General features: G+C 49.5%; 1 protein-coding gene across 4 annotated transcripts in view; it reads right to left on the reverse strand.

Annotated features, from left to right (window-relative positions):
- The window catches only part of PLEKHA7 (pleckstrin homology domain containing A7), a 214,089-nt gene extending 194,042 nt beyond the window's left edge, over positions 1–20,047 (reverse strand). For all 4 annotated transcript variants that reach the window (XM_044258894.1, XM_044258899.1, XM_044258895.1 and 1 more), the window contains exons 1-3: positions 19,962–20,047; positions 19,771–19,847; positions 19,619–19,676 (exon numbers count right to left, since the gene is read on the reverse strand). In XM_044258894.1, coding sequence (XP_044114829.1) covers positions 19,619–19,676; positions 19,771–19,847; positions 19,962–20,047 — 221 coding nt within the window. The remainder of the gene's footprint in view (positions 1–19,618; positions 19,677–19,770; positions 19,848–19,961) is intronic.
- Positions 20,048–22,508: the final 2,461 nt, after the last annotated feature.

Here is a 22,508-nt window from a genome sequence, read left to right on the forward strand (position 1 = left end):
AGGCAGGCAGAGAGAGAGGAGGAAGCAGGCTCCCTGCTGAGCAGAGAGCCTGATGCGGGGCTCGATCGCAGGACTCTGGGACCATGACCTGAGCCGAAAGCAGAGGCTTTAACCCACTGAGCCACCCAGGCGCCCCCTGGCTAACCGCTTTTGAATCAGAATCCACCAACCGCTCCTAGTTGTGTGACCCTGGACATAGCATCTCATTGGGCCTCTGCATCCTCATCTACAAAATAGAGGGAATAACACCTTTCCGGGCTATTGTGAGGGTTAAACCAAATGATGTATGATAAATGTTGGTGATATTCGTGAGATTTGATCAGATCCTGTTGAACCTCTTCTGTGCCATCACCTCGCCCCTGCCAACTCTGCCCACCCTTCCCACCTGACCACCATGAGAGGAAGCTGAGGCATGAGGAAGACCCTCAGCTCACACTTCCCTCCTGTCAGGCTCAGTACCAGGGGCCCACTCCCACGTGCTCAGCAAAATGTCCTGGCCATCTTAAACATGGTCTCGGGCTCCAGCTCTTAGAAAAAAAAAGCACCTATGGGTTCTCGGTGGCAGCTTCTGCTCTCAAGGGCTCTCCCTGCTGCTGGCACCGGCCTCACAGGCTCCTTGGGAAGGGCCAGCATGCACACAGTAGGTGCTGAATAAGGTTTTGTGATTATAGAAACAAGTGCAGGGCACCCCACCACCACCCCCAGCCCCAGACTACAGACCAGAAAAACACCACTGGGCAGGCACAACGGCTAGAGGACTCCACTCCACAAGTCTGAAACAGACCATCTTCACCGTGTGTCAGTTTCAAAACCCCAGGTCAAGTTTAAAACGTCCTGCACAAGGACCTTCAGCAGAGCCTGCATGGGAATTACCCGCTATAGATTAAGTCCTGAAGGCCTCAGAGAAATCAGGCAGACCAAAGGGAAATGAGACAGAGGGCCTATGAAAGTGAAAGCCTCCGTGTTTATTCTTCCCCACTATCTCTGGGTGGCATTTAAGGAAGTCGGGAGCTGGGTGGGGAGACCAGGAGGGGAAGGGTGTTTAGTCTATGAGGAATTAGGATACTCGGGGGGGGGGGGGAATGAAAGCCTAAATATAAAAAGTTTTCCTCAGTCTTCTTCAATTGACTCCAGCTTCTTCCTCTTCCTTTCCTTTCCTCACAGCACCCGAACCTTCACCCCTTTCCCTTGGAAGCACTGAGTACACAGCCTGGGAACCAGACTTACTGTAAGCGGTGTGGGGCCAAGGTCACCTGCCACAGGACTTCTGCACATCGCCCGGAGCCGAGGAGGGACCAGCTAAGCAGGGCAAGTGTGAGGCCGGCTCTCGCCCTTCTAGGGGGTCAGGTTTTAACTAGGTCACCACTAGGACACTCACACCACCCACTCTTTATCTCCATCTCTTTCTATTTTAAGGCAGGAGTGCTGCCAGCAGTGGTATGGGTTACCCAGCTTCTCCTCCTTTAGAGGCCAATCCCTCACCTGTTGGGGGGGGGCGTACCTACCCTTCAAAGGCTCCAGCCTACTTCCTCCAGCACTACCTCTGCAGACACCCAGCACCCCAGTACATCCCCTCCTCCTCCCGTACAACCATGGTGGGGCCATGATCACACCCCTGCTCATGCCCTGGAGCCACACTGCGCTCAGGATGGAGCCACAGCTCCCCAAGGCAGCTCTTTTCTGCAGCCTCCTTCCTCTCCCTCTCACAACGTCTTGAATGCGCCACATTCTCTTACTGCTCTGCCCATGCTGCTTCCTCTCCCACATACAGCTCTTATCATCCAACAAATCCCTGCTTTTCAAGGTCCAGCTCAGGCTCCCCTTGTCCACCAGGATGCCTTTTCCGGCCAGCCCTCCTCGGTCCCCCTCCGGTCCCCATGCTCTCCTTATCAAAGGAGATATTTGCACAGTATCGTCTAGCTGTGGACATGTCTGGGTCCCTACTGGAGATCAGCCTCCCAGGTTCCTGGAGAACTGCAAAGGCACTATGATTCATTAACTGAACGCTTACCATGTACCAGATACTTTCTGAGAGCCAGCAATACAGCAGTGAACACAACTGAGAGAGAAAATTCCTGCCTTCGTGGAGGTCACATTCTAGCGATAATAAATGGCTAACACATGGGAGTACTTTCTATGTTCAAGACTATTCTGAGTACTTCTTATGAACTCATTTCACCTCCAGCACAACTATTATTATCCCCATCTTACAGATGAAGAAACCGATGCTCCAGATTACCTAACTTGCTCAGGATCCGCAAGCTAGTAAGTGGCAGGGCAGGAATTCAAACCCAGGCAACCCTGCATCACATCATGCTCCTAAGGGCCATTCTGCCTCTCGGTACTATGTTCTCCGCTCTTCTGTACTCATTTTGGTATCCAGTGCTCAGACCAATGCTTGGCGCACACACAGTGCTCAGTATAAGTCTGTTAAATGAAAGGAACCTGAATAATGAATGCTAGTCTCCCTGAAGAACCCGCTCTCTCCCTTGTCCCCACCCATTCCCAACTCATAAAACCCCCTAAGTCTTTCCTGATGCCTCCAACCCCTGAACTGTTTCCTCCTAGACATTCCTCTTCAGGCTGCACCCACACTACTTACCAGACACTTGGTCACACACCGCTTAACCATCCTTTCTGGTGCAGATACCTTGCTTCACCAGCAACCTGGGCTCCCTGACATCCCACGGAGTACAACAAATATGGTGCCAGGACACAGCAAAAATGGATACACAAAGGCTGAACTGAATTCGGCCTCCCCTCTCCTTTTTTCCATTATCACCAGAGCTATTTCTCCCCTTACCCAGGGGAAGCAAGCCAGAACATGGGTCAGATACAACCTTTGCTGCAACTATATCCAAACTGCCTAACCTCTTCTGCTGTAACAGCCAACATCATAATTAGGGTACAGCGGTGGTTAAAAATAGTAAGTACAGTTGGACATTTTTAACCCTCCATGAAATGCATCAGGATGCTCAATGCCCTCTATTAGAAAATGCCTGTACCTGAGAATCTGAGCTGGACAGCATACACAGGTACCCTCGGTGTATATCAGAAGATAAGAGTCACTGAGGGATGTAAGTGAAGGAATTACCCAAATATGCTTGGTTCCATCAGCCATTATAGAGAAAAGCACACATGGAAACACCTGCTAAAATTTACTGAACTACACTATGCTCTGGGAACTGAGTATTTCACATGTCCAACTCAACCTAAAGTGGGGTTATATCCTGATGAACTCACTGTATATTGAAAACACCAAAGTTAAAAACGCATTCAGGGAGCACCTGAGTGGCTCAGTGGGTTAAAGCCTCTGCCTTCAGCTCAGGTCATGATCCCAGGGTCCTGGGATCGAGCCCCGAATCAGGCTCTCTGTTCGGCAGGGAGCCTGCTTCCTCCTCTCTCTCTCTCTGCCTGCCTCTCTGCCTACTTATGATCTCTATCTGTCAAATAAATAAATAAAATCTTTTTTAAAAAATGCATTCAGTATGCCTGACCTATCTAATGCCATAACTTAGGCTAGCCTACCTTAAATGTACTAAGAACACTTAAGTTAGCCTACAGTTGGGCAAAATCATCCAACACAAAGCCTACAATAAAGTGTTGAAAATCTCACGTCATGTATTGAATCCTGTACTGAAAGTTAAAAAAGACAATGGTTTTAAGTCCATTGGTTGTTTACCCTCATGATCTCCTGGCTGACTGGGAGCTGTGCTCACTGCCGCTGCCCAGCATCACCAGAGTGTCAAAACACCTATCGCTCACGCAGGGAAAGATCAAAGCAACTCAAAATTCAAAATTCAAAGCATGGCGTCTGTGGAATGCGTATCTCTTTTCCTCCACAGTCATGTCATATCAAAAAATCATAAGTTGAACCATTCTAAGTCAGGGACTGTCTGTATTATTCTCATTTAACCACTATAAAAGACCCATGTGACAGATACCAGCCTTTGTCCCATTTTGTTCAGAAGTTAAATGACCACCTGAGTTCCACAGCCACAAAGTTGGGCTGCCAAGCCTGCGTGCTCAGTCCCAACCCAACGGTTCCCCTATCTCCCGCAGCACAGTCCACCATGGAGCATGATGGACACAGGCCAAGCAGGGCTCAAAGGGACCACGAGGACCACCAGTTAAGGGCAGCTGGGGATGGTCTCTTCCCTGCCACCTAACACCTGTGCTGCAAGGTCCCTAACCTGCCTGTGCCTTATATTCCTCATGAGGATAAGTATCTACCTCACAGGGTTGGTAGTGGGATTAAATGAGTCCCCGTCTATGAAGCCCTTAAAACAATGCCTGTGATGAGCACTGGATAAACATTTGTAAAACAAGCAAATAAGGACTGAACAAAAGCAACTGGCTTCTTGGTGTGACAGTCCCTCTGCCCTGGCGCTCAGGTTACTGAACCCCAAAACCAAGCCAAATCCAACAGAGACCGTAAAGAAAAAAACAAATTCTCAAACCTGTCCAAGGACCCCAGAAGACAATCAGCACCATCCAGTCCTGCCGGGCCCAAGAAGCAGCCTCAAAAGGCCCAGCGAGATCATCACTCGACACAGTTGCTGCATCGTCAATCATTGGGCCCCTCAGACAAACGGAGCTCTTGAGGCAAAAGGAGTGTGCTTTGGATTCTAATTTAAATATCTATCTGTTCACAGAATAGGAAGCCAATTACTCTCCTTTCCCCCCAAAGAATTAATATCCCCACTGAGTTTTATAAACCATCTGGTACCAAACACACAAACACATCTACGCATTTTCAGGTGAGGAAGGCTGAGAGAAGCCGACTGAGTGCTCTCTGCGCCCGCCCACACACCAGGGCTCAAAAAATGTCATTATTCAAAGCCTCAGTAAATGGGTGTAATTTCAGGTACCACCAATTCCATCTAGAAATGCATTAATGGGTACAATGATTACAGATATTTAGCCTCGCAGCATTCATCTATTTCTTTAAATCCCCAAGTCAAAATGCGTTGAGGGAAAAAAAAAAAATCTCTCCCAACAATTTCCGAGGCAAGAAAGGAAACCTTTTCCACTCCCCGGGATCCTGACCATGGATTCTGTGGTCAGCTTACAACCCCAATTTACTCCCAATTTCAATCAACTCTCTCTCCTCGTATGTCTGCCAAGGTCAAGAAGGTCATGCCCAATGTCAGATCAACCCACCCACACCAATCTGGCTCTGTGCCTGATACTGTTCCCAAGGAGCTGGCGAGCTATCTGTGGCACTGAGTCACAATCCTGCCCCTGCTCCCTCTCCCCCAGGACCAGCTCAGGGAAGACTACAACACCAGACACCTCGACGACCTCCCCAATATCACCACTGTTTGCTGGGACATATCTATTCTCCCACACAGAGGAGCTTTTCCATTTCTCAACTTAATTGCAGCCTGCTTGCTGCCTCTGGCTTTCAACGTCAATCACTCAGAATAACACACCCATTACTCCAGGCCTTCCTCTGCTCTCAGAAGGATCTCTAAGTGGTCCTGGGGTTCTGAGATGTGGATGTGCCAATCTACCCCCTTCCCAGGCAGATGTAGTCCCCACTCAGTGTTCATCCACCCGACCAGCCCTACTGCCCACCTCCAGGACCACCAGCATCATCAGGGCACAGGGAATAGCAGTACATTCTCAAACCCCAAGGGGGAAACCAGAGACCCACCAGGGGCCAGGGATCAACTCTGGGTAACAGGGTGGCCACTGACAGACAGGGTGGCCACTGACAGACAGCCGTACTGACACTTTCTTGGGTCCCTTCCCACAGCTTCATCCAAACAGTTCCAGCAGAGGGCCTCCTGAAAATGCAAAGGCGTGCAATACTTGAGCATCTACCACGCGTTTAAAGGAGCTGCAGACAGGCCATCATGTTAGATTCTCAATAACACCAGGAAGGAGAGTAGCATTATCATTACTGTACAATATCATTATCGTGGGGAGGCTGAAGCTCTGAAACATCTTCCCTTTCAGCATCCAGAGAATCCCTCGTGGAACTCGGGATAATGCTGATGCCCAGTCCCACCCCCTTGAAGTTTGGACTCAGCATTCTAGAACAGTTTGTACTTCATGTCCACCCTTACGACTCCTTCATCAAGTGCTCTGGCATGGATACCAGGGTCACTACCTCCAAAAAGAAAGCTAGAGGCCCTGCCAGGCAATGCAAACACTACTGCTAGCACCAGGGAGCCATCTCACCGGGGATGAGGGTGGAGGATGAAAGGGGAGTATATCATAACTGCCCATTTGGAAAATGTGTTGATCGTAGGTACGAGAAACCCATCTATTTTCTCTCTGGTTGGACACAGCCACACAGGGCTTCAAAGATGAAGAATCCTTTCCCTGGTATTTAGGCACCAACGACGTTGTGCCCAGCTTCCTTTTAAGGACAAGTCTCAACAAGAAAAACACACTTCCTCCTGCTAGCCTGATCTTAGGAGATTTCCCCAAAGCGAACGAACCATCGCTTTCTGCAGACTGTGCCACACAGGCGGGGGCTCTGCTTCTAGGAGGAGTGATGACAATGGTTAATTCTTACATAGCATATGAGATTTGCCAGGTACTATTCTAAGTGTACAGTACAGTTGTTGTCCCCATTCTACAGATGAAGAAACATCTGAAGACACAGAGATGTTTAAGTGGCCTGTCCAACCTGGCAGCAAAGACAAGATTTCAACCTTGGGACTCAGACTCCAGACTTCATGCTTTATAACCCCCACCACCCAGCACCACCCCTCAGACACAGGAGTCGGGGAACCCTTAGGGCAATATCCCCAATTACATCACTCTCCTGAAGCCCAGCTACTATTTAGTGAAGGGTGTTATCCAGGACCAGTCCCTATACCTCAACTCAGCACCAGCCTCTTCAAGGTGCAGACAAGCACACACATACTTCACACTCCCTAGCTCCTGCCAGTTTCATCCCCTGGCCTCTCTTGCCTCGGGCTGCCCATTGCTCTGCTCCACAGATGCTTCGCTTTCCTCGCACTCACCCTCTGAAGCTCCTTAGGGCCCCATCCTCAGGGTCACCAGCCCCTATTACCTATACTGAAATTGTCCAGTGTCCCCCTCCCTCCCGGACTGGGCCCTGCTGGAGGGCAGGGATGATGATGTCTATTGCTCTCCATGGCACGATGATGATGATGTCTATTTCTCTCCATGGAACCCAGTACAGAGACTGGCATATAGCACATGGTTTACCAGAGTCTGGTGACTCAACAGGTGAATCCTGGACCAAAAGCCATCCAGCCTCTCATTAAACTGCCCCTCCAATAAGGTGCTCACCACTCTTCAAGGTGGTCCACTGGTTCCATCTGCGGACCTGCACAGACAACTCAGTTTGCAAGCAGAGAGGATGATTATTGCAAAGGTGACTGCACTAAGCTACAAAGTTGCTCTGGCTCCACTCCTCTCGGGAAGGAGACTGTCTCCCCTCCCACTTCACCCAGGGGGAGAGAACACTGGAGGCGGTGCAGCCAGGGGCCTGGGAAGAGAGCTTGAATGGGCCCTCTGCCCCCTCCACCCCCAAGCACACTGCACCCTGCCTGCATGACAGACTGTCCCACGGAAGCACAAGAGGTAGCCCGCAGTCCCTGGGAGAGACTGCACGCTAACGCCAAGCTGTCAGATCTCGGGAGGGTGATCGCTCTGCCTTGGCAGAAAAAGCCCCTGAGAAACCCTGAGAACACTGACTAGGACGCTGGAAACACTCTTCTGGCAGAACCTGAAAGAGACAGCCTGGCTGTAAGCAGGCTTAAGAGGCTCATCAGCCCCTAAGCTGTGGGCAGGTGGTGGGGCCGGGGGGGGGGGCAGTCCACTCTCCCAGAGCACCAGGGACCTGCCCACTGCCCTGCCTAGGGACCATTCAACCCACCCCTTGCTCATCCACCCTGCAGGGGACTTTCTGAAGGAGGCCCAAAGGGTCATCAGGGAAGGTACTGAGGACCAATTTGGGGAGATAACGCTACAGGAGGATTCAATACAGAGGGGGTGGCTATGTGAGTCAGAAGACACCATGGTAGAAACAGTGCACAAATTTGGAGCCAAGACGACTCAGGTTCTAAGTGCCAGCTCCCCTACTGTTGCTCTGGCATCAGGAAGATCTTTTAACCCTGTCCCTCCAGCCTCCACTGCTTGATCTGTAAAATGAGGCTAATAAAAATCCCTGCCTTTAAAAGGAATGCATGTGTTTCTCAACTATAGAGTACCATGAAGATTATTACTGTTGACATCTGGGGCCCAGGCAGCACCAGACAATAAGTCTGTCCTTCAGCAGTCAGAGCCGATAACCAGGTGGCCACCCAGATTAAAGAGAGGACATCTGTGCAGCCTTCTAAATGCCTGGGAAACATCGAGCCTGGGAGTGTTTTTACACCTCATTACCCTGGGCTCTTGGTCCCCAGGTCCCTGCAGCCTGGATAAGGTGCCTGTGGCCTAGGGACAGCACAGCACTGATGGTTGAGGTTAGTGTTGTTTTGGTTTTGGTTTTTTTAAGATTTTATTTATTAATCTGACAGTGAGAGAGGGATCACAAGTAGGCAGAGAGGCAGGCAGAGAGAGAGAGGGGGAAGCAGACTCCCTGCTGAGCAGAGAGCCTGATGTGGGGTTCAATCCCAAGACCCTGAGATCATGGCCTGAGCTGAAGGCAGAGCCTTAACCTACTGAGCCACCCAGGTTCCCCTAGTGCTGTTTCTTTAGCTAACTTTTAATTTGGAAATCATTTTAAACTTAGAGAGAGGTACAAGAATAGCATCCCTCACCCAGCCTTACCCACTGTTAGCATTTCTCCAAATGCTAGATCATCTGCTCCCCTACATACGTGCATGCGCACACACACATACACATGCAGTTTTTTCTCAACTGTTTAAGAGCAAACACATCAGAATTTCCCAAGAATGAGGACATCCTTTTAATAACCAAAATGGTTATGCAGTTTTTATTGGTCCAAATTTTGAGTTGAGTCCTATAGTTTGCATGCCCCTGACCCAGGCAACCCCAGTTCAAGGGCACCAGATTTCTGCACCAACTGCTGAATGTAATAAGGACTCAGAATTCACATTTCCACCCCCTCTCATAGCTATGTGGATGTACAGTGAGGAGCTCACATTTATTGGGCGTTTACTAGGTGTCAGGCACCTGCTAGGCACCTTTTCCATCAATCAATTCATGTAATCCCCTTACTTATCCCCATTTCTTTGGTGAGGACCTGAGGCTTAAAGGAAGAAGGTAACTGATCAAGGACAGGGAACTGTAACTGGTGGAACTGGAATCATAATCTGGGAATCCAGAGCCAATGCACCTACCCACCACCTCCTTACACACACTACCACCACAGACACAACACCTATACATTTTTCTGCATGATGAAGTTGCCTGGCTGTCCTTTGGCTTCCAAAAAAATCCAGCCAGCATCCAGGTGACCCAGAGTAGGTTAGATGGGAGACAGTTGGGTAGTCCGGCACAACTCAAAAGACAGCCCAAGCAGAAGACGTGAACAGATATTTCAGCAAAGAAGACATCCAAATGGCCAAAAGACACATGAAAAAAAGTGCTCAGCATCACTCGGCATCAGGGAAATAAAAATCAAAACCACAGTGAGATACCACCTCACACCATCAGAATGGCTAAAATTAACAAACCAGGAAACGACAGATGTTGGCGAGGATGCGGAGGAAGGGGAACCCTCCTACACTGTTGGTGGGAATGCAAGCTGGTGCAACCACTCTGGAAAACAGTATGGAGATTCCTCAAAAAGTTGAAAATAGAGTTACCCTATGACACAGCAATTGCATTCCTGGGTATTTACCCTAAAGATACAAATGTAGTGATCCGGAAGGGCATGGGTACCCAAATGTTTGTAGCAGCAATATCCACAATAGCCAAACTATGGAAAGAACCTAGATGTCCATCAACAGATGAATGGATAAAGAAGATGTTGTATATAAATACAATGGAATATTATGCAGCCATCAAAAGAAACGAAATCTTCCCATTTGCAACAACATGGATGGAACTAGAGGGTATTATGCTAAGCAAAATATGTCAATCAGAGAAGACAATTATCATATGATCTCTCTGATATGAGGAATTTGAGAGGCAGGGCTGGTGGTCACGGGATGTAGGGAAGGAAAAAATGAAACAAGATGGGATCAGGAGGGAGACAAACCATAAGAGACTCTTAATCTCATGAAACAAACTGAAGGTTGCTGGGGGATGGAGGGGTAAGGATAGGGTGACTGGGTGATAGACATTGGGGAGGATATGTGCTATGGTGAGTGCTGCGAAATGTGTAAGCCTAATGATTCACAGACCTGTACCCCTGGGGCAAATAATACACTATAGGTTAATTTTTAAAAGAAAAAAAAAAATGACGGCCCAAGGTCTCAACAGCTGCTTATGTCTTCCTCCAAGCCTGTACATCCCCCTTTGGAGATGCATGGCCCAGAGAGGCTAGAAGCCAATGAGCCATCTCCCCACTCCCCTGGTCCCTTAAGACTGAACAAGGGAATTAGTGTCCTGGGAGCAACACATTTCTGTTTGGGAAAACACCAAGCCATACAATGAACATGATACATCCTGCCAAAGCACTGATCTTTTTTTTTTTTTTTAAAGATTTTATTTATTTATTTGACAGAGAGCGATTACAAGTAGGCAGAGAGGCAGGCAGAGAGAGAGAGGAGGAAGCAGGCTCCCTGCTGAGCAGAGAGCCCGATGCGGGACTCGATCCCAGGACCCTGAGATCATGACCTGAGCCGAAGACAGCGGCTTAACCCACTGAGCCACCCAGGCGCCCCCAAAGCACTGATCTTAAGTGAAGATATGGGAAGGGATTTTATAATAAGTTAAATTGAGGGTCAAGTCTACATGAATTTTTGGATAGTACCCACATTTTGATGACATTTCCTGCCATCCAGTCTCCAGGAGAGTTTGCCTTCATCGTCTTCAGATGAAGAAAAAGTCTAAGAAGCCCTTGTCTGAGACAATAACATATCCATGTCTTCTCTGAACTCGAAAAGGCTGAACCAACACAGCATGAGGCTTTAGGAAGTCCTTTTATTCCTCTGAGCTCACTTTTCTGCACTGAAAAACCCAGTAACTGTAAGCTTCCAATCAGATAATGCTCATGAAGTACTCTGTAAATAATAAAATACTAACCCAAAACACTTGTCATTTCAGAAAATCAGAAACAAGTGTTTTGACAGCCATATAAAGGCACCAGGCAAATGAAACCATATTCCTCTGTGTTTCTCCCTCTGTCAGTACTGACGTAAGACACCATGCCAGTTCACTGAGCAGAGATTCAAACCCATGCTCTCTTCTGAAGAGATGGGAAGACTGGAGCAAGCACCTCATTAAATCCCCAAACAGTCCACATTCTGATGTGCTTTCCCAAAGAGACTCCTATTGAAGCCCTAATTTAAGAAGCACAAGGTTTACTCCCATAAATATTGAAAGAAGGGACAGAGCTCTGTCAATGCACATGAAACCTCCAACCAACCCTTAGGAGCTACTTGCAACTATCTTTCTTTCTTTCGTTTTTTTGTTTTTTGTTTTTTGTTTTTTAAGATTTTATTCATTTATTTGAAAGAGAGAATGAGAAAGAGAGCACAAGAAGGGGAGGGTCAGAGAGAGAAGCAGACTCCCTGCTGAGCAGGGAGCCCGATGAGGGACTCGATTCCAGGACTCCAGGATCTTGACCTGAGTCGAAGGCAGTCGCTTAACCAACTGAGCCACCCAGGCGCCCTGTAACCGTCTTTCTTACAGAGGTTTTCCCAGAACTTTTTGAGAGCGTGGAGCAAATCGGGGCTGCTAATCCTTCCTTCTGCTTTCTGCACAACACCACTGTTGTTCCTTTTGTAAAGGACCTAACGCTTCAATCCCTGAGCCAGTTTTCACTCTTGATAAAACAACCAGGAAATGAAACGTGAAGTGTGGGATTATGCCAAAACTGGCCAAGCTGGGAGAAGCTTTTCTTAACCTTCAACAAGAGGTTTTAGAATTTCCATTTTAAATAGATGTGAGCTGCGGTTTCCCAGAAATTCTTTGCAAAACTGTTGCTTTCTGGTTTGAAACGCTGTTCCCAGCAATGAGAAAGATGACAAATGAGAAAGAGGGCAAATAAGTGAACCAATAGTTTGGCACTCTACAAGACAAATTTCACTAACATGAAGTTCAGCATTTGTCTGGGGAGAAAAAGTGACAGACAGGAAATGTAGGGGGTGTTGCTGGAAGACTCCTTCAGTGATAGCATAATTAAATCTTATGAGGGCACCTTCCTGGGCCTTCCAGTATTCACAGACTTTTCCAAAGGGCCTTCTATACTTGGCGCCTACAGCCCACTGGGGTACCCGACTGGACATTCAGTCATCCCTGGTTCCGCCTTCATTCCCCAATTCCTCTTTCCCTTTAATTTCAGAGAAAATGGGTTTGCTGAATACAAAAACACACTCCAGCTATTTAGTGTTATCTCTAGAAAAGTAACCCTTCTGAAGGAATCTTAAAACCTTGTCTCGTGCCCGGTCCCCACTCCCTGCCTGCATGGGACATGTTTTTTGTTGTTGTTGTTTTTTGTGTTTTTTTTTTATTTTTTTTTAAGATTTTATTTATTTATTTGACAGAGAAAGAGAGATTACAAGTAGGCAGAGATGCAGGTGGGTTGGGGGGCAACCAGGTTCCCCACTGAGCATAGAGCCCCATGTGGGGCTCGATCGCAGGACCCTGAGATCATGATCTGAGCTGAAGGCAGAGGCTTAACCCACTGAGCCACCCAGGCGCCCCCATGGAACATGTTCTTAACTGCCTATTCCCAACTACCTAGAGCCCCAAGCTCTACCCAGCCTCCCTCCTCCTCATTCCTGTCCGGGAGAGTGTGAGCACCAGCACCCTTGCCTTGTGGTGTCTTGGAGTGGGTATGGTGGTGGTGGGTCAGCACACAAGGTCATCACCCTGATGTTTGCATTCGAAATATTCTACAATACAGACATGAACCCGAGAGTCATGCTAAAAAATTGATTTTTTTTAACTTGGAATGACTTTGAATAGCAAATAATAACAAATAAAAAACGCCATGACAAGTTGAGAGAAAACCACAGGAAAAAGGAAAAAGTTTAGTGCTTTAATACCTCGAGTGACACCTTTTTCCAGCTTTGTGAACGAGTGCCCCTGAACTTTCTGATTTTGCACTGAGTCCTGCAAATTATGTAGCCAGGCAGGACCTGCTGCAGTCCGCAGGGCTAAGGTGGGGAAAGTCGGTCTTACTCTAAGACTTACTCTAAGTCTTACTCAGAAATGTCTTTCCCAAGAGCCTCACTGGCCTCACTTGGGGCTGGACACCCACAAGAGGAATAGCACCTACACAGGATGACCCTGCAAATCTCCAAAGATAAACCTAAGAACAGAAAGCTACAAGAGACCTTGTGCAATCAGCTGCTTCCCACCAGGACTCTGGAGCCAAGTCACAGAGGACAAGAGGCAATCAGAGAGGGAAAGAACCAGGGAGGGGATCCCAACAGATGTCCCATTCCCCAGATGCAGAGCATGCGGTTATGAGGTGAAGCAGCCACAGGAGGCCGCGATCCTATTTCAGGTGCTATTCTGGACAGCAAGCAACAACTGCCAGGAAGGCTCAGATCCAAGCACTATCCTCGACAGGCTCAACTCCTGGCTACTTTGCTTCTTTCACCTTACCCAGGCTCCCCTGGCCCCTGATCTCCTCCCCAACAGGTTTTCCAAAACTTGGAATATCTACTAAACTCATTGAGTCCCTTAAGACACTCCTGCTTTAATAAATACCAAGAACCTACTCACAGACCAGAGCTGGGCTGGGTACCAATGCCTCAGAAATGCAGAACAGGGTACCAGTCTTCGAGGAACCACCTTGGCACAGGCAGGATGGCCAAGACCCTCCTCACTCCATTTGTCCTCTTTATTGACTCAGGATCTACTCAAAGCCTATTGTAGGAAGAAGCCAACCACAAGGCAACCACAGGGTGCCACCAAACCCCCGAAAACCAGCCCAGTGTAATACCCTTGCTCCTAAGGCCTGTTCTAGAAGTTCACCCTTATGGGTCTCACATGTGAAAAGGCTGTGTCTACCAAACTGCTTTTACTAATTAATAACTAATGTCTTCCATTTCTTCCATTCTTTACTAATCAGAGACTTACTCCACCACTAATCAGCTCAGAAGACCAAGGGCTGCTGCCTTTCTCAGGTGCCTCAATCCCCAGCAAAAGCAAAGAAGGCCTCTGCCCCGTAAGCCTTGGGCAGCCTGACTCAGAGCAATGGCAACTGGCACAAGGCTCCTTCAAGTATCAATGCTGCCTCACACCTGTGACCTGGGGTAGAAGCCGCCCCACTACCATGGGTACCATTTTAGAGACTGAAGACTAACTTTCTAGTCCAGCTCTAAGCACTCCAGACAAATCACTGAACCTTCATGGACCAGAATACAATTATCTCTGCTCTTCTGCTGTTACAAAAACCAAGTAAGAAAAGATACCAGAAATAAGCCAACTGCCCTTTGCTGTTGGAATGCCCAGGATTACTATGAGTTTCCACATCAGTAAAATGGAACTAATAACAGTTCCTACCTCACCAAATTGTTGTAAGAATTAAATCACATAATAGTTATAAAACAGTTCCTGGCACTTTTCAAAGACTGGAAAAGATGAGGCTATTACATAATTGCTACTACTACTCTTATTGCTGCTGCTGTTAATGACACTATTATCTCCATTAGTATTCTATCTTGCTACTTGGCTAAGAGACTCATGGGAAAGTAGAAAAGTTTTAAAGCGTAAGTCTTCTTTTTTTAAAGATTTTATTTATTTATTTGAGAGAAATAGAAAGCAAAAGAGAAAAAGCATGAGCAGGGGGAGGGGCAGAAGAAGAAGATGACTCCAGGCTGAGTGGTGGGGGGAGGGGGCGGACCAGGAGATGGAGAGAACCCCAAGCACACCACACTGAGTGCAGAGGCTGACATGGGGCTCAGTCTCACAACCTTAAGATCATGACCTGAGCTGAAACCAAGAGTTGGACACTCAACCGACTGCACCACCCAGGCACCCCACTTTAAGGATTTTTTTTTAAAGATTTTATTTATTTATTTGACACAGAGAGAGAGAAAGCACAAGCAGTGGGTGCGGCAGGCAGAGGGAGAAGCAGGCTCCCTGCTGAGCAGAGAGCTCAACCTGAGGCTCAATCCCAGGACTCTGGGATCATGACCTGAGAAAAGGCAGCTGCCTAACCAACTGGGCTATCCAGGCACCCCTAGAGTATAAGCCTTCTAGAAGAGGATATCAGCACACCAAGTCTAGAATTAGGGGAACCAGCAGTAGATTTCTTTTATATTTTTCCCTAATCCAAAATTGAACCCAAGTGCAGAAATCAAAAACAAAATGCACCAGTCTTAGCTCAAGTTTTTCTGCTTTAAAAAATGTACTTCTGGAGGTGCCTGGCTGCCTCAGAGCATAAGGCTCCTGATCTCAGGGTCATGAGTTCAAGCCCCATGGGTTGGGTGTAGAGATTACTTTAGGAAAAAAAATACACACACACACACTTTGGGTTTTCTTACATACAGCAGGGTTAAAGAACCCTGTATTAAACTAAGAGAGAGAAAGAGAAAAGGAAGGAAGGGAAGGAAGAGGGAGGGAGAAGAAAGAAAGAAAGAGAGAGAGAGAAAGAAGAAGAGGGAGGGAGGAAGGAAGAGGAAAGGAAGGGGAGGAGAGGAGAGAAGAAATATACTCTGGAGGGGCGCCTGGGTGGCTCAATGGGTTAACCCGCTGCCTTCGGCTCAGGTCATGATCTCAGGGTCCTGGGATCAAGTCCGGCATCAGGTTCTCTGCTCAGCAGGGAGCCTGCTTCCCACCCCCTTCTCTCTCTCTCTCTGCCTGCCTCTCCATCTACTTGTGATCTCTCTCTGTCAAATAAATAAATAAAATATTTTAAATTAAAAAAAAAAAGAAATATACTCTGGAAAGTATCAAAACATCTGCTAAATATCAGGAGAAACTGATGCACCTTGAAAACCTCACACAAACTTCCAGACCAAGGATCCACTGGGGAAAATAAAACCAACTATGCCAAATGTCTGTCCCTCTAACTGAGGCATGTTAGAGAAGGATCCGAAAAAAAAAAAAATAGAACATTCAGAAATGATCAGAGCAAATACAAGGAAGTTGACTGACTAAAGCAAAGCATTTTTTATGTGAGGGAAAGGAGAACAATTACGTCCAAACTGTTCAGTCTCTCAAGAAGCTGTCTCAGGAGACAGCTGGCTGCCACAGTGTCCAGCCTCCCCATATGGCTGGCCTTTGAAAATGCAGGATCAGTCACACACTGCTTTCCCCTAGGCCTGGGAGGACCCTGGGGGTGGGGAGCCAGAGCTTGCTATAGGATAATCACTAGGGGAATGCCTGGGTGGCTCAGTTGGTTAAGGGTCTGCCTTAGGCTCAGGTCATGATCCCAGGGTCCTGGGATCAAGTCCAGCCATCGGCTCCTTGCTCAGCAGGGAGCCTGCTTCTCCCTCTGCCTGATGCTCCCCCTGCTTGTACTCTCCTCTCTCTCTCTCTCTCTTTCTGACAAATAAATAGATAAAATAAAATTTTAAAAAAAGATAATCACTAGGAACTTCAGAGTCACCACAGAAGAGTCAGCAAAAGAGAGAAGGGCAGGAGGCTGTGCGGGAGGCTGTGGCAATGGCTGACAGAGTCCTCCTACCCAGCCCTGAAGTCCCCCAACTCAAGACTTAGTCTAATACTTCACGGTAGAGACAGGAATACCCATGTCTCCCCTCACTAAACCTATCAGCCTCCTAGCATGAGCTCTGACATGGGCAGCCCTCCGTACCATCAAATGGATGAAAGACCCTGTTCCCAGCTGGGACTCCTGACACCTAAGCCCAGGATCCCAGGGTCCCCACTCTCTCACCTTGTCAGAAACACTGCTCCAGGAACTGTCCCATCTCTTTCCTGCATCATCTATTTCATTCCCAGCAGAATAGAACATGCTCTACTCTCTGCCACTAAAAAAAAGACCCCCCGCTGCCACATCAAACCCCAAACCTCCCCAATTCCCAGCTAATGTTTCCAGCCTGCTCCCTAACAAAACTGTCTGAAAGATTCGCCTACGCTTACTGACCCCAATTCTGCACCCTATATTTTCCCCCTCCACCTACTCTAATCAGGTTCTGTCCTTGAAGCTTCTGTGAACCTCTCATTCTACTGGGGTTCCTCCTACCTTCTCAGTTCTCCTTTGCTGGATCCACCTCTTTTCCTAACCTCTAAATGCTGTGTCTCAAGGCTTAGGTCATTCTTCCGTCTACACGCGCTTCCAAGGTGAGTTCAACTAATCCTATGGCCTGAACACCATCTACCATACCCAAATACACCTTTGCAGTTCTCTCTCTCTCTCTCTCTTTTCTGAGCTTCAGGATCCATCCATCTGCCTAGCGGACATACTGATATCTCAAACCTCTCAGATCTCATGCTTTCCCCCACCGCAAACCTGCTCCTCCCAGCCCTCCCATCTAAAGATATAAGTACCATCCACTCAGGTGCTCAAGCCTCTCGGAGTCATCTCTGACTCTTTTCTTTCTCTCACAGACTGCGTCCAGATCATCAAGCCTGAATCTGACCACTTCAGATGAAAACATGTCCAGTGCTACACCCTCAGTCAAGTCATCAGTAACAGACTGCTACTACTATCCTGCCCACTACACTTGCCCACCTCCATACAGCCCACTCTACAGCAGGGAGAATGATCTTCCTAAAAATGCACACCAAATCATTGCTCCCCCACTTCCAACCCTCCAGTGATTTCTCCCTAGGCTTAGGATAAAGTTTAAAAACCCTTTACCCTGGCTCATAAAGTCCTACACCATTTGCCCTCTCCTACCTGTAACCTCTTCCCTTGCAACCGCCTCCCTTGCTCACCACATTCCAGCCTCTCCACTCTGGACTTGAAGCTCTTCCTGTCTTCAAGCCCTTGCACTGGCTGGTCTCTTGGGGATATGCTTTGCCATCTCATCAACACAAGGATGGCTCTCTCCTGACATTCAGATTTTACCTTAAATGTCACCTACTCAGAAACACCACCACAGACCTCTCCATCCAACACCACCGCTTCATATCCCATTACCTTATCTTGATTTTCTGCACAGTAGATACCGCTGACACAATTCTTGGTTTTTTAATTTATTTTCTGCTCCCTCTCCCCACCAGACTGCAAGCTCCATGACCATCCAGATGTTGTCTGCCTCACTCAGCTCTGTGGTTGCAATGACTACAACGATGTGCGGCACACAAGGAGAAATCTAATAAACATCAATGAATGCAGTTATGAGCAGCCAGGTCCACTGACTGAGAGGTTCTGAGGTCTTAGCCAGCTCCCCAACTTCTCTCTCAAACATAGATGTGAGGCAGGACCCCAGCCACGGTCCTAGTGTCCACCTGCATAAAGCTCATTCACCAGAATTTCGAACATCCTGCAAGAGCCCAAACTAGGGAGGGAGGATCCAGGATTTTCTGAGACCACCGAGCTCCGACTAGGCTGCCCCACTACTGCCTAGCAGTGTTTTCGGTTGATGAAAAAGGAATTCTGACTCACAGCCCCCTAGAAGTAACAGTATTTGTCAGACTACCGTCCAGACCTTGGCTAGTCCATTCATTCCGTAAACAAAGATTTACCCAGTGCCTTCTCTGTGCCAGGCACCGGGCAAAGGACCCAAAGCAGCTTCTGACCGCAGGGAGCTGATTGGCAACCACGCAGAGCTTTGCAGAGAAACGCAGCAACACAGGTAAAGCCCTGGAGCGAGAAGGAACCGCCGTACTAGTGTTAGGGGTTGCGCAGCGCCCTCGCGTACTGCCCCACGATTTCACCCCTACAGACCCAGGTCTGGAGTAACCTGGCTGGTGGCGCAATGCTCGCCGGCTTTTTCTGAACTACCGCTTGCTAGCGGAGGCTGGAGTGACTGTCCCCGTGGAGCACCGGCTTTCCCAGACGCGCAGCGCTCGAGGAATATTATTGGCTGGTGGGTTCCCTCCCTACCGCCACCACTAGCCCCCCGCCCCCCGCAAGCAGGCCCGCGCTCTGGATGGCGAGGGGGGTGCGGTTGCGACTCTCCACCACCACCCCAGTCAACAAAGTCGAAGACCAAGTCCTCCCCACTCGAGATGCCCTCCGTCTCTACTCCCCACTCCCCAGCCCCCAGGTCCCGGACCCCGGACGCAACAATTATTTCCACTCTCCCCACCCCCGCCCACAGCGGTGGGTCCCGGCGGGGCTCCGTGCGGGCCCCGGACCCCGGCGGGGAGGCGTGTCCTGCCCCTCACACCCGCGCCCGAATCCCGCCCAACTGCAGGACCCGGGTGGGGGGTGGGGGAGGCAGTTTGCGGCCCCCGCCCCTCTGAGGCCGGGACTGCGGCCCCCTGCGGAGATGCGGGCCCCGCCGCCCCCTTTCCCGGAGCCCGCCACAGAACTCCGGCACACAAAACCCCACAGCAGTGCGGCCTCGGCGCTGTGCGCGCCAACTCGCCCCGGACCCGCGCGGGAGGCGGGGGGCGGGCGCGCGCGGCGGGAACCCGTCGGATCCCGCCACACAGGTGCGATCGCGGCGACCGGGTCACTCACTCGATGAAGTAGCTGGCTCCCTCCTCCGTGAAGCCCTCCTCCCAGCCGCGGGGCAGGTCTACGGAAATGCCAAAAAAGTCGGGTCAAACTTGATCCGCCCGAGCGCGCGCCTCCCGAGCGCTGCCCCCCAACCCCGCCGGCCCGGCTCCCACCTGAGCGGATCATGTGGCCGGAGTTGACTGGCTCCCCGGTGCGCGGGTGCAGCCAGGTTGTGCGGCGGAGCTCGTCACTGCGGGAGAGAGGTGCACCTGTTAGCGCCGCCGCCGCTCCGGGGACGCCCGCCCGGCCCCGCACCCCGCCCGGCCCCCGCCCACGCCCGCGTGCCCGCTTGCCCGCGTCGCACTTTATGAAGAAGACGCGGCCGTCCCGGCACACGCCGTAGGACCAGTGCTCAGGTAAAGTGTCCCGCCCGACCGCCGCCGCCGCCATGTTCGCCGAGCGCCGAGCCGCCGCGGCCGCCGCGGGGCGGGGGAGAGGGGGCGGGGCGGGGGCGGGGGAGGGGGCGGGGGGGCCGGAGGGGGCGGTGCGGGCGGCGGGCCCGCGGCCTCCGCTTGAGCTGACGCGGGGCTGGGGCGCTTCATCCCCGCGCGCGGCGACGTCCCGGGAGTCTCGAGTCCCCGCACGGCCGCCGGAGTTTGTCGCCGCACGGTCCGACCGGGGCGCGGTGGCCGCGGCCTTTGTCCCCGCGCCTTCCCCGCCCCCAGCCCGCCGGCCGGGCGCGCCCGCCGCTCGCCCCTTGGCCCCTGAGGCCGGGAGACCCGGGTGGGGCCTAGAGCCAAAGTCGGGGCGCCGCCGGCAAACTCCGGAAAACAAGGTGCGCCCCGAGTGCTCCAGGGCACCCCAGCCGACCCCCATGATAGACCTTCTGCCTCGGGGAACTGTACTTCTCTCTGAACCGTGCAAACCTAAACAGGTTGCATCCATATTGCGAGCCTCGGTTTGTTCCTTCCTCTGTAAAATAAAGTTACTAGTAAGTACCACAAAGGAGTGTTGTGCTGGCTATATGAAATTACAGTGGTGTAAAGTGCTTAAAGGACCCTGGCCTGGAGCAGGTGCTCTGTTATTAATGCCAGGGCAAGCATTATTTCATTTTCCCAGGTTTGCAGCTCAGATAGGAAGCAGGAAGGTGCAGGTTCTCAAATCGCACTTACACCACACACAGCCCAGAAGTTACCGGGATCTTAGGCTTGTGCCTTTAGTTCTTATCAAGTGACAGAAAGAGAGACGACGCTGTGGACCCGCTGCATCTCAGTCTATTTTTAGAAGAGCATACCCACCAGACTGGGCCTCTAGTAGGGCATCTGGAAAGTTCTTTACATAGCTGGAGCCTTCTCATAGGCTTGTGGTCGAATCTCAGTTCTTGGGGGTTCCCTCCCCTGGCCTCTTTGTCCAAAGGAGACCCTTTCCCTCCTCCCTTCACTATCCGTTCCATTACTTGTGTACACTTCATTGACATTCTTAGGCATGTGTGTGTGTTCACTGACTATTTTGTATGTCATCCACCTGCACACACACTAAAATTTTAGCGGAATGAGAGGCGGGACCTTGTTCTGTCTTATATACTGCCACATTCCCAGTGCTTAGAGCAGTGCCTGACTCATGTACACATTCAATAAATGCTGGAAAAGTGCATAATACCCACTCCACACTGACAACCCTGTATGCTGAGCATAGACAGAGGGGAAACTCAGCTCTGGGAGAGGTCCAGCCCAACCTTCCAGTGGTATAGGCTGTAATTGGTGGACCAATGGTTCCCAGGAGGCTCTTGGTAGTATGGGCACTGTTATTCAGAAAGGCATCCCAGGTGGAAATCAGTTGGGCCCAGAAGGAGTGGTCAGGTTTGACTGAGAACAGAGCATCCCAGAGGGGAAGGATGGAAGACATTTGGGAATGTCATGGGAAGGGTGTGGGATGCTGAGACCATAAAAATGTCCTTCCTTGAGACAGACAGTGGTGTTGAGGCAGGAGGCTGATACGAGTTAGAAAGAGGGAGTCGGTGTGATTGTGGAGACCACCGAACACCTGTTTGAGAGGGCCTCTGGCCTTTGAGGAAGATCTTGAGCAAATGATAATGAGAAAGCTGAGTTTTTATTCTTAAATATTAATTTAAAATAATAATGAAATGGGCAAAGGATATGAACACAGTTCATAGAAAAGTAATACAAGTGGCTTCTAAACAAATGAAAAGATATTCAACCACCTCAATAACAGATTACAATTAAGGTGAGATACTATATTTTAGATATCAGATTGGCAAAAATGAGCATTGTAGAAAAAGACATTCATTGTTGGTGGGACTATAATATGGTTGTCTCTTTGAAGGCAATTTGGCAACAGCTATTACAATTTAAATGCATATACCTTTTGACCTAGCAGTTCCACTACTAGAAATTTGTCTTACATTCGTGCTCACGCAGAAACACAAAGACCTGTGTACCAAGGTATCCACTGCAGCATTGTCAATAGTTACAAAAGACTGGACACGACTAAATGTCAAAAAAGAACAAGTTTATATGGTGATGGACATTAACTAGACTTATTGTGGTGATATTTTGCAATGTATACAAATACTGAATCCTTGTGTGGTCTACCTGAAACTAATATAATGTCATCTGTCAATCATGCCTCAATTTAAATAGAAAAGAACAGGCTAATTAAATTATGTCATACTCCTAAAATGAGATGCTATTCAGCTGCTAAAAAGAATGAGCTAGGGGCGCCTGGGTGGCTCAGTGGGTTAAGCCTCTGCCTTCGGCTCAGGTCATGATCTCAGGGTCCTGGGATCGAGCCCACCATTGGGCTCTCTGCTCAGCAGGGAGCCTGCTTCCCTCGCCCAACCCGCTTCTGCCTGCTGCTCTGCCTACTTGTGATGTCTCTCTGTCAAATAAAT

Source organism: Neovison vison, chromosome 7 (genome assembly GCF_020171115.1).
Source record: "Neovison vison isolate M4711 chromosome 7, ASM_NN_V1, whole genome shotgun sequence".
Classification (NCBI taxonomy): Eukaryota; Metazoa; Chordata; class Mammalia; order Carnivora; family Mustelidae; genus Neogale; species Neogale vison.